The 12,787-nt window shown below is 39.5% G+C and overlaps 1 protein-coding gene across 8 annotated transcripts in view; it reads left to right on the forward strand.

The window, feature by feature from the left end:
* Positions 1–8,340, forward strand: part of NUDT13 (nudix hydrolase 13) — a 31,334-nt gene extending 22,994 nt beyond the window's left edge. For 6 of the 8 annotated variants that reach the window (XM_074232812.1, XM_074232811.1, XM_074232814.1 and 3 more), the window contains 4 exons: positions 2,244–2,369; positions 2,532–2,643; positions 3,107–3,261; positions 6,229–8,338. In XM_074232812.1, the coding sequence (XP_074088913.1) occupies positions 2,244–2,369; positions 2,532–2,643; positions 3,107–3,261; positions 6,229–6,423 (588 nt within the window). In that variant the 3' untranslated portion in view covers positions 6,424–8,338. Of the gene's footprint in view, positions 1–2,243; positions 2,370–2,531; positions 2,644–3,106; positions 3,262–6,228 lie in introns of all 8 variants that reach the window. The other 2 variants (XM_074232817.1, XM_074232815.1) reach the window with 2 other exon arrangements.
* The last annotated feature ends 4,447 nt before the right edge of the window (positions 8,341–12,787 follow it).

Consider the following 12,787-nt stretch of genomic DNA (forward strand, 5'->3'; position numbering starts at 1 on the left):
GCAGAAAGTCTTGAGGAAAGAATCTGTGAACCTCCCTAAGTACAGTATATCTCCTTTGGCACAGAATTGCTGACTCAGGGACAGTACACAAAACAGGCATATATACCTCTCCCATCTTTGTATTTTGCAAATGTCACTTTTGACTGCAGATTGTCTTCTCTTTTCAACAGATCTCACTTTTTGTTCTTACTGTTCAGTCTCTTTTTCAGTTGTGTCTAACTTTTCATGACCCCCATTTGGGCTTTCTTGGCAAAGACACTAGAGTGGATTTCCATTTCCTTCTCCAGCACATTTTACAGCATTAATGTGACCTGCCTAAGGTTACACATCTAGGAAGTGTCTCAGGCCAAATTTGAACTCAGGAAGATCCTGACTCATCTACTATGCTACCTAACAACCCCTAAATCCTATTTAAGAAGTGGTTTTAAAGTACATTTTCCAAGTTACCAAAAGTGGTCCTAGGTCTGATTATATCCCAGCTTGCCAGAAGCAAGGGTATTCAGATGATATGGATGATAGGGTAGCAAGCATTCATTTATTTTAGAAAAGTCTCCAAATCAGTAGGCTAACCCTGCCCTACTATATTGAATGGAGCTTGTGGGAAGACAAGGAGAAGCCCAAGAAGTTTCCTTTCTTCCTTTCTTCCTCCCTCCCTCCCTCCCTCCCTTCCTATCTCTGTATATCATCAATATTAAACTTTATGTGCACATATATACATGCATGGATATGCACATACATAAAAATGCATGTGTGGGGGAGGGGATCCATCTACATTACCCAGTTCAGTCTCTCCAGCAAAATTGTCAACTCTCTGTCAATACTCCACCCCAATGATTCCTGTCTACTATATGTGTGTGTGTGTGTATACGTATCTAATGCAAGTGTATATATGGGCATGTATGTGCATGTGCATATATCAACATGTATATGCATATATGCACTCATAAAGAAAGATCCAGAAACTCATTGGGCATTTCACACACATGTGTGGGTGTGTATGTATATACATAATCATAATGTATATGAGGACAATGTGTGTGCCTGCATACATTATATTATATATACCTATATATATGTAGAGAGAGAGAGATATACATATAAATCTACACATATGTGTATGTATCTATATCTAGATAGTCTCTAGAGACATAGCTATAGATATAGATGAGATACTGAAACACTCATTCATTACAGTGATCTTACAGATAAGTAAGCCTCCTTCTAGATCCCTTGTGTGTTAAGAAACTCAAGGAGCACAATATCTGGAGAATGACCACTCCCTAAGGATTTGGTTCTGTACTCATACATAGCAAATGGATGTTGATGAGGCAGCCAGACATGAGGAAGGGAGTACTGGAATGAATCTCGCCCCTGACACTAGCTGTGTGTTCTTGGTCAACTCACTTAAACTTGATGAACCCCAGGCAGCTCTCTAAGCAGTGGCTCCTGAGTATTAGATGGGTTAGGTATGTGGGTATGTGAAAGAAGTCAAAGATCCTCAGTGGATTCATGCCTTCATCTGGAAGGCCTGAGTATTGTTCTCAGTATTTTCATGGAAAGTTGGAACACAGACTAGGGATTGGGACTTAAATTAGCTACTAAAGACACTTGAATAAGAACCAACCTTACCTGGTGTCTTCAGAATATTTTTAAATGCAAAAAATTTCATAGACTTTTTATTCAGGCTGAACTGACAGAAGGGCATTATCAAGTTTTTTTTTTTTCCTTCATGCTGCAGTCCTTCCAAAGCAGAGAACCTAGATTCAAATTCTGACTCTGGTACTTAACGCTTGAGTGGCCTTAGGTGAATCATTTAGTCTCTCTGCTACCCAGTTTCCTTATCAGTAAATTCAAAAAAAAAAAAAATGAGGTGGTTGGATAAGATGATTTCTTTATATATATATATTTTTAAGTGTTTTCCAAGGCAAATGGGGTTAAGTGGCCTGCCCAAGGCCCCACAGCTAGGTCATTATTAAGTGTCTGAGACCAGATTTGAGCCCAGGTACTACTGACTCCAGGGCTGGTGCTTTATCCACTGTGCCACCTAGCCACCCTGACAAGATGATTTCTAAGGTCATTTCCAGCTACAACTCTATACTCCTATGATTTTACTAGAAGTAAACATGGCCAGGAATCATTTGACTGGGAGTCCATATATTTCCTGTAGCTGCTGAAGAGATTGGATTGGGTCATGGAGATGGATTCCCTCCCAAGAGACCAAGTCTATTTTTGTGTTTGCCCAGGCTCAAGCGCTTCTTCATTGGCATGACGGCCATCAATTCTGTAGCAAAAGTGGGCAACCCACCCAGAAGAATGTGGCTGGCAACAAACGTGTGTGCCCCTCTAGTAAGATGGTCTATTATCCTCAGGTGAGCATTGCCATAGGGTCCCAGGAAGGTCCAAGAAACTGAGACACTCCTCTCCAGGCCCTACATGAAACTTCCTTTCTGTTGTCCATACTGCTACCTCATAACGGTGGTACTGCTTCAAGTCTGAAGCCATTAACCCTTTACTGCTCTGCTCTTCCCTAGATGTCCCCCGTGGTAATTATTCTGGTATCTGATGGGACCCGATGCCTGCTTGCCCGGCAGAGTTCCTTTCCTAAGGGGTTGTACAGTGCCCTCTCAGGCTTCTGTGATGTGGGTAAGGAGCATTGGATCCAAACATTAGATACAATAGTTCTGAAGTGAATAGAGTTTTATCTCTGGTGATTTCTTTGAGTCTTGTCAACACATTCTTGAACCTTCAAGCACAATCTTCTCTGGAATATGTTGATTAGTAGAGAAGTACCTAGTCTATCTCTATTATACATCAGGAACTTGATGGACAAGAGGCCTGGCTGACTTTCAGTCTATCCTCTTTGTATTAACCAAAAGACAATAGTTCTGGCCCTCTCACCCCTTGAAACACAATGCTCATCTTCCAGATCTTCAATGGTACTAAGGTACCAGCTCCCCACACTGTGATTCAGCACCCCAACTCCACTCAAGCTATGACTCTTGGATTGTCATTATAATCCCAGTGCTGAGAATTCTCTTGCATACAAGCTCCCCCACATCACCCTCCCCATTTCAGGACTCTCTCAAACTCACCTGAGTGCTTCTAGGTGAAACATTGGAAGAAACTGTCCGGCGGGAAGTAGCCGAAGAGGTGGGACTGGAGTTGGAGAGCCTGCACTATTCGGCATCCCAGCACTGGCCCTTTCCTAACAGCTGCCTCATGATTGCATGTCATGCTACTGTGGGACCAGGGCAGACAGAGGTGAGTCCTCTCCAGTCTTCTCTTACCAACCTCTTGGTTGATATTTTCTGGTCAGAAAACCACTTTTTAGAAGTCAGTTGACAAGTTTTTAATGGATGTCTTCAGCCTAGTGAATTATAATACATGATCCATTCAAGAGGTAGCAATGTATTATAGGAAAAAAATATTAGAAGGGTCACTGGGTTTGGAACTTTGATTTTTGTTTGTTTGCTTGTTTTTTTTGTTTTTAATTTTTTTGAACTTTGATTTTGATAAAACAGTGATTATTATTTATATAGTACTTTGAGATTTACCCATTACCTCATTTATCTGTCACAAAACCTTGTGAGGTGGGGGCTATAATTATCTCCATTTTCCAGGTGATACATCTCCTGAGAAAGCAAAAGGGATTTATCCAGGATCACATGAGGGGGTGCAGTTCCAATAGAGGTCTCCCTAAAATATAGTCATTTAGCTGCCTGGCGTCTTCTGCATATACAACTTTAATCATGATGCTGTTTCTTTTTCATGATACCAGATTTGACTTTATTGGCCAAATCAAGACATGGGGCTTCCTTTGTTGACTCAGTTTGAGGTTTTTGTTGTAGTTTCATAGACTCTTTTTTTAGGTGGTTTTTTTTTTTTTGCAAGGCAAATGGGGTTAAGTGGCTTGCCCAAGGCCACACAGCTAGGTAATTATTAAGTGTCTGAGACCGGATTTGAACCCAGGTACTCCTGACTCCAAGGCCGGTGCTTTATCCACTATGCCACCTAGCCGCCCAGTTTCATGGACTCTTAGAATCAGAGCAGACCTCCGAAATCATCCAATCCAGTCTGCCACTGCTTCTCCAGAGTCCTTAACCTACATCTCATTTGGATTACTCCACCTGTTGGCTGTTCCTAGCCATCTTTCATGACCCAGCTCAGATGAAGTCATTCAGTCTCTGTTTGCCAAAGTCACCCTGATGTTTGGGCATCCATTTCTAGAATGATCTGTGTCGATCTTCCCTGGCTGCCAAGTAGGTTAATGAGCTTCTCATAAGGAATGTAGAAGATACCATTCCATGAACTATTTATTAACTATCCCACTAGACAGTGAAGAGAGCCCTGGAACTGGAATGAGAAAGACTCCAGTAAGAAAGACACTGAACTAGTTGTAGGATTTTAAGCAAGTCATTTAAACTTCACTGCCTCAGTTTTCTCATCTGTAACATGGGGATAACAGTAGCACCTACTTCCCAGGGTTGTTGAATATCAATTGAGATAATCTTGGTAAAGCATTTTTTGAATGCTAAAGCACTAAGTATGCTAGCCATTAGAGCTCATTTTTTTATGCTCTTCATTGGTGTGTTCCTTGACCTCAAGGGCCTTCCTACTCCCAAGCAGGATTTTGAATCTGTCCCCAGCAGACAGCAAGCTCAGGGTACTGTTCGCCAAAAGCCTATTTGAAAACCATTTTCCCATCTTTCTTATCATGGTAAAGGCAACATGAAAGAGCTGATACTGTCCAACCCTGCCTCAGCAAAAGATAGCAGTCAGAACAACTTGGGTTCAAATCCTACTTTTTTTTTGGTGAAGCAATGAGATTAAGTGACTTGCCAAGGTCATATAACTATTAAATATCAATTGTCTGAGGTCAGATTTGAACTCCGATCCTACTAACTCCTGGGCAGGTGCTCGATATGTATTGATTGATTATCATCTGGGTAACCCTGGACAAATCATTTAAATTTTGTTTTATTTAAACTTTGCTTCTCATACAATTCCATGGGACTTTATCTACTAAGTCACAGATGAACTTAGGGCAACACAGTGGTGGTATTTCTCCTTCTATATCTTCCCAATGCTAACAAAATTCATTAATTTAGTAAGTGTTTATCAAAGGCCTACTCTGTCCCAAGTACCATGTGAGTGAAAAGGAAACTGGTTCCTCACTTCAAGGATCTTACATTCTATTGGTGGTGGAAGATAGAAAGAACAACACCTGCATAGATAATTAATGTAAATACCATATTTCCCCAATGTATAAGTTGTACCTTAATTTTGGGGTCCAAAATTTGAAAAAAAAATGTATTACATGAAGTTATTGAAACTCAAGTTTTATTCATCAAAAAATTCAAGGACCTTTTGCTCATAGCTTTCAGGAATCTTTTGGGCAAAGTGTGGATACGTGCTTAGTCTATTTTGTTTCATGAATCTGAAGCACCAATTATGTCCTCCTTGGAAACCAGTCACTTCTTTTTCATCAGCAATTCTTCTTGCCTCCTATTGAACCATCTTTGTGGACACAGGAATTCCAATGACCCTGTGCTCTTCGATCCCTCTCTTCAATTCCCTCTCTAAATCTGGCCATTTGGCTGACTTACCTCTCATGGCCTTCTTCTGGCATGGCATTTTCAGTCAGGTTTCTTCTTCCCATAGCCAGTCTCAGATTTTTTTCTTAGTTGGAGGAGGACCAAACTGACGTTCAGCAGCACAATTTTCATTCACTTTTGCAAACTGGATCGTTTTGAACTTGAATTCAACACTGTACAAAAATCTTGTCTGAGTCATTTCTGGGCAGAATGTGGCAAAACATAACCTAATATGCCGGTAACAAATGTGAAACAACAGGTGCAAAGACAACAAGCACAGAAAAAGCGGGAAATGCAAGTAAAAAAAATCTCCAACCACTGTACATGACACTCCCAGTTTTTAGACCCCAAATTTTTCAGAAAAGGGTAAATCTTATACATGGGGGAAGTATGGCATATACAAAAGAAGGTTTGTTTTTTGGGGGAGGAGAAGGATTCCACTATCTAGAAAGGCCTATGGAAGAAGTAACCTTTGTGTTGAGTCTTGAAAGGGACTAGTTATTTAAGAGAGGGAGGAAGAGGATGAAGTGCATTTCAGGCCTGGGTAACAACTTAGGCAAATAGAGCCTAAATAGATTCCTACCACAAGTATTTTTTTAAAAATACCTTTATTTCTTATTCTTGTGCCTTTCAGATCCACATAAACTCTCAAGAACTAGAGGCAGCAAGCTGGTTCAGCCTAGAGGAGGTGATCACAGCTCTCCAAAGGAAAATACCACCTGCCAGTCAGCAGGGTAGCACTGTCTGGGTCCCTCCCAAGTTGGCTATTGCTCATCACTTGATCTGCGAATGGGTACAAAAGCAGAGTTCCTCTTCAAGTCTTTCTTAATATTGATCGAGTTGCATTCATCTCTCTTCTATGGGGAACATACCATTGGTGATGCAACAGTGGCAAGAAGGAAATTCCAAACCAGCCTTATAACCTAAGGGGCAGTGTGGTGAAGTGAAAAGGGCACTGAATTTGTAATCAAGAGAGATGTACATAGGAATTCCACTTTTGACTCTTATTAATCATCAGCAAGTCATTTATAACTTCACTGAACCCCTGTTTTTCTCATCTGTAGAATGGGGGGATGAGAATCAAAGGAAGTAACACATATTAAGTGTTTTGAAAACATTATGGTTGATACTTATATATGGCATCTTGAGGAGGAAGAGAGTGAAAAGTCTTACAATTTAGTGAATAGGTTATTGGATTTGGAGTCTGGTGATATGCATCCAAATTTACCAACTTTGTGAATGGGGACAAATTACTTTGCTTCTCAGAGCTTCTGTTGCTTTGTCAGTAAACTGGGCATATTGATACCTGTATCAAAGGGTTATTATGAGGAAGGAATTTTGCAAATCCTTAAAGTGTTATGGGAATGTGAGCATTTGGGCTAGCAACTAGAATACTCAGTGCTTCCTGAATGGCAAATATATGATTAAATAAAGGGAAAGAACCATTTTTCAGTGCCTACCAAAAATGATACAAGGTTATTGAAGGAACTCTATTTAAATATTATCTTAGGAGTTGTTAAACTGGGTATGCCCTTTGACCTAGTAATATCACTACTAGTTTTATACATCAAAGAAAGAAAAAGAACCCACAAATACAAAAATATTTCACAGCATCTCTTTTTTTTGTGATGGCAAGAATTGGAAAGGGGATGCCCATCAATTGAGGAATGGTTGAACAAGTTACGTTATATGGAGATGATGGAATACTAGTGTGCTGAAAGAAATGATAAAAGGGATGGTTTCAGAGAAACTTAGAAAGACTTGCATAAACTGATGCAGAGTAAAGAGATAAGAACCAGAAGAATTTATATACAGTATTGTAAAGACAAATAACCTTGAAACTCTGACTAGCATAATCATCAGCCACAATTGCAGAGGAGTGATAAGACACACTTCCTACCCCCTGATGGAGAGATGAATAGAGTACAGAATGGGACATATTGTTTTTTGGTTGGCCAATATAAGAATCTGTTTTGCTTGATAGTATATGTTTGTAAAAAGGATTTTGTTTTTCTTCCTTTATCAAAGTGAGGGAGATGGGATAGAAATAATGTGGATCTCTATGAAAATAAAATTATAATGAATTTTAAAAAATTAAATATCATATATGATTTCTCTGTCATCACATTCAACTGAGATCAATGTATAACATGGAACCAATGTAAAAACTAACAGAATGCCTTTGCAGGGGGAGGGAAGCAAGAATGGGGGAAAAATTGTAAAACAAAATAAAATCTTTCAAAATAAATGAATGAAAGAATGAATATCATAGCTGCCCTGTTTGTGGTGGCAAAGAATTGGAAATCAAGTAAATGTCCTTCAATTGAGGAATGGCTTAGCAAACTGTGGTATACATATATCATGGAACACTATTGTTCTATTAGAAACCAGGAGGGACAGGAATTCAGGGAAGCCTGGAGGGATTTGCATGAACTGATGCTGAGTGAGATGAGCAGAACCAGAAAAACACTGTACACCTAATAGCAAATGGGGGTGATGATCAACCTTGATGGACTTGTTCATTCAATCAGTGCAACAACCAGGGACAATTTGGGGCTGTCTGCAATGGAGAATACCATCTGTATCCAGAGAAAGAACTGTGGAATTTGGACAAAGACCAAGGACCTTTAATTTAGAAAAAAACTGCTATCTTATTGTCTGATCTTGCTATCTCTTTTACTTTATGTTTCTTCCTTAAGCATATGATTTCTCTTTCATCACATTCAATTTGGATCAGTGTATACCATGGAAATGAAAAGACTGGCAAATTGCCTTCTGTGGGGGGGGGAGGGGGGAGGGAAGTAAGATTAGGGGAAAATTGCAAAACTCAAAATAAATAAACTTTAAAAAATATCATATGAGAGACAAACCAGTGGAAAGGTTGAAGACAGTTGGCTGTAGATTCTATCTCATAGCTTTCTCTAATATTCCCCGTGATGCCAGTCTTTCTGATGGGGCTACTATAGCTAGGATTTCAGGACTAAAATAATTTTGAGGTTGTTTGTGGGGACAGTTAGCAGCATTTTCATCTGAATATTTTTTTCAGGTTTTTTTTTTCAAGGCAAATGGGGTTAAGTGGCTTGCCCAAGGCCACACAGCTAGGTAATTATTAAGTGTCTGAGATCGGATTTGAACCCAGGTACTCCTGACTCCAAGGCCAGTGCTTTATCCACTGCGCCACCTAGCCGCCCCTCATCTGAATATTTTTAAAGGCACAGAAAATGACAAACCACTCCTATGTCAAGCTCTAGAACCTGGGGACAGTTTCATGGATCACCAGCATCAGAGAAGTCTCTGCTGTTCTATTTAACACACCGCTCATCTCCAGAGAATTAGCAATCTGCCCAGAATTTGCTATTTATGTTCTCAGAGACATGAGACTTGTTGTTAAGTCTCTCTAGCTGTTGCACTTGTGGCAAGGGGAATAGCTTTCACTGTCTTCACATGGTATTTAATTGAGTCATTGGTCTTTGGTAACCACAGCCAGAAACTAGAATGCTCCAAATACTTCTAGAATTAGAAACCTGTAATACTCCCACTCTGGATCACTGGTAAATGCCGCATCATCAGTGAGCAAAGAAATGACAAAACTGAACTCTTAGAAAGCTAAGTATAGATCATATTCCCTGAGAGCCAGGTTGGGCCCCAACCTCCTTGAAGTGGGAGGAGCAAAGATTGCAAAGGCAAGACTAACACAAACAACCAAACACAAAATGGGGGCTTCCAGACCAGTCAGTGACTTAACCTAAATAACTCAGTTGCTACAAAGAACAGGAATTCCCATTTGGTTGTTTGGGCAAGCAGAGGAGAAAGAACTATGGGCTAGATTCAGGTCTACAGTCGTCAAACTTAGTGGGAGAAGGGTTGGAATGTAGCCTATCAATATGAAGACAGTTAATAAGGTGTTAGAACTCAGTGAACTAAGTCTATCATTTCCTAGAGACCTGGTACTTTGAAGTATACATAATATGCTATTATTTGGAGGTTCAGAGTAAGTACCTGTTTTAATGACTGAAATTCTAGTCCAAAATCTATCACTCAGGCTCCTTTCCTTAACAACATAGCAACTCTATTCCAAGCCATTACTTTTTTTTTAATAGAAGCATTTAGTGAAATTATACATAAGTAGTAATAAAAACATTTCTACCATGAGCCTGTCTCACACTCTCCTAGATACAGACACACCCCCACATCCAAAGGAAATGTATGGGCAGCTAGAGGGAAGGGCAACTCATGCCTCCTTTGCTTCAGGCCTACCCAGAGAGGTCAACTCATCATTTATACTGACAGGTCATTACTTATTCACATTACTTATGTTTATGAATATATTGAAAGATAAAAGTGAGGAGCAGCTAGGTAGAGCAGTGGATAAAGCCCTGGGCTTGGAGTCAGGAGGATCCTAGTTCAAATCTGACCTCAGACACTTGATACTTACCTGCTGTGTGACTTTAGGCAAGTTACTTAACCCAGTTGCCTCAAACCCACCCAAAACTAGGAAAGCTAGGGTAATAAAGTGGATGGTTAGATCACTGACCTTGAAGGTAACTATGACACACCTTACTATTTTTCAATGCCCCAATCAACTCTCTAAGAGAGGGGTTCTTAACTGGGGCTCCAGAGACTCTTTTTTAAATAACTATTTTGATGACTATTTCAGAATAATTGGTTTTGTTTGTAATCTTATGTATTTTATTTTATGTATTTAAAAACATTATTCTGTAAAGGGGACCCTGAGCTTCATCAGTTTGCCATGACAAAAAAAAAGTTAAGATTCCCCTGCTTTAAGACTATAAATTATAAAATGACTGCCCATTTACCTCATTAGATGAACTTTCTACATTAGGAGTTCTACACAGCAATAAAGTCATAGGTTTGGACCAAAAAAAAAAAAAGCAATGTTATAAGTGGTCAGTGGAATATTCTTAGATAAGCTTACATTGGACTATTGGAACATGTTAACATTTGGGCTTATACTATCCATTGATAGGCAGACAATATTCTTTCTCATCCATTGACTTTTATAGATAACTGCCCATTTATTATAGAAAGTAAGGACAATTGGGGCAGGGGGAATAAATCTTCAATAGTTCAAGAACCTATGACTTCATCACTCTGGAGATGTCCTCCATAAGCAAGGTTGAAACCTCTTTAAGACTTTTTAGATGATCTTTAAAAATTGAGGTTTCCAAAAAAAAAAGACACATACATACATACACACCATCTTCTCCAGGGAGCTTGAGAATGAGCCTCTGGAATTTAATGAGGCTGATCTTTGGGCAAATATTAGAAATCCCATAAGTCACCTGGCTACATTTAAAAGCTGAAATATTCAAGACATTACAAGCTTTCATTTGGGACTGTCTGCAATGGAGAATGTTATTCATTGTTCCTCATCATACCCTGACCCTAATGGTTCTCTAATTATCCATTAGCTATAGATTCTCACTGGCAAGAAAGTGTCTCCAGCTGAGGATCCTACCTGGGATTTTCATCTGGTCTCAAGATCTTTCCTTTTGCTAAAGGAATTTTGGCTCATTTTTATTCCTCTGTGTAGCTGGGTTCATTGCAGGTAGACTAGTTCTCTTGAGGAGAAATCCATTTCCCAATATAGGAAGTAGGTTTAATTAACTGACTTGGGAAACCAAGGAGGAGATGGGAGTGTGCCCACAGCTGCAAACCCTGGAAACTCTTTTTTCTTTGGACCAGCAAACCTATGGTTTGGTTTGTTGATGCCTCTTTAGGGATTCTGTAACCATTTTTCTTCTCTTTTATGGGGTTCTTCAATTCCCAGGTCCCCGGGGCAAGGAGGCATAGTAGTGGTGCATAGTGAGACCTCTGTCCACTGCCCACTCTCCCACTAAACTTCAGATTGCTCATTTTTGTCTCAAGACATGTCTCTGGTAATGAGGCTACTTTATGGCTCTTGGGCTTCACAAAAATTAAAAGAAAACTATCTTGACTAGTATGTAAATATCATCAACATGGTACCAGGGGACCTTTCCTTCTATGCTGTCTCCACCATTAGAAGGTGAGGTCCTTGAGAACAGGGATTTATTGCACCTTTCTTTTTGTTTCCACAAAGTTTCGCATATAATTATATGAGAAATAAATGCTTTATTCATTTAACATATCTACCCAGGGCACAGTGTAGGCCTCATCTTTCCTCCAATCTTGTTGTGGCCCAACAGTTTAACATAGTCTCAAGACTCTCCATAGTTCCCTGTTACATATAGGATAAAATATAAACATTTTTGTCATTTAAAATCTCACAATCTAGTTCCAAACTACTTATTCCTCTCTTTCTTTCTCCCTTCCTTTTTCCCTTCCTCTTTCTTTTTCTTTCTTTCTTTCTCCCTCCCTCTTATTTCTCTTTCTCTCTCTCTTTCTTTCTTCTTTCTTTTTCTTTCTTTCTTTCCCTCTCTCTATCCTTTCCTTTCTCTTCCTCTCTCCATATATACATGTATGTGTGTGTGTGTGTGTGCACATGGGTATATTTCTGTCTCTTATCTTTTTTTTGCTATTTGCTATCCCCTCTGTCCCAATGGTTATGTGTGTGTGTGTGTGTGTGTGTGTGTTCATCAAAAGTCTAAAGAAGGTTAGTGCCTAGTCTCTGGGTTTATTAACTTTGATGTATACATATATACTTACACACACACACACATATTACATGTCCCTCATTCTCCACTCCTTATTAGACAATTTAGAAAATACTCAGTAGTTCATAGATAATAGGACAGTCTCCCATTGGCATCAGGCTGGCCCTTCCAATGAAACTCTATATAACTTTGAACCAAGGACTCTAGGCTTCCAACCTGAGTGTGACTATTGCCTCCCTCTATTACAATTATGGAATGCCCAAAGAGATTGTCTCCACCAGCAGTTATCTTTTTCCTCTTCTTCTGATGAGCAATAAAGTTTATTAAAAGTTGTCTCTGTGTGCCACTGTCATTGGTACTCTCCTACACAATCTTGGGCATAACCTATCACAAAGAATCTCTTAATAAAGAAGAATCAAACATTATACCTCTTTAAGTGCCATTATCTCCTCAAAATCTCCAGTGTCATATATATAATTACAGTCTTCTTTCATAGGTGTCCACTCATGGAGTCCCCTTGCAATATTTGCCCATATGATTCCTCTTACAAGTATGTCTTGGTGCTCATTAATGGGACTATTTTTCTTTCTGGCTATT

Source organism: Macrotis lagotis, chromosome 4 (genome assembly GCF_037893015.1).
Source record: "Macrotis lagotis isolate mMagLag1 chromosome 4, bilby.v1.9.chrom.fasta, whole genome shotgun sequence".
In the NCBI taxonomy this organism is placed as follows: domain Eukaryota; kingdom Metazoa; phylum Chordata; class Mammalia; order Peramelemorphia; family Peramelidae; genus Macrotis; species Macrotis lagotis.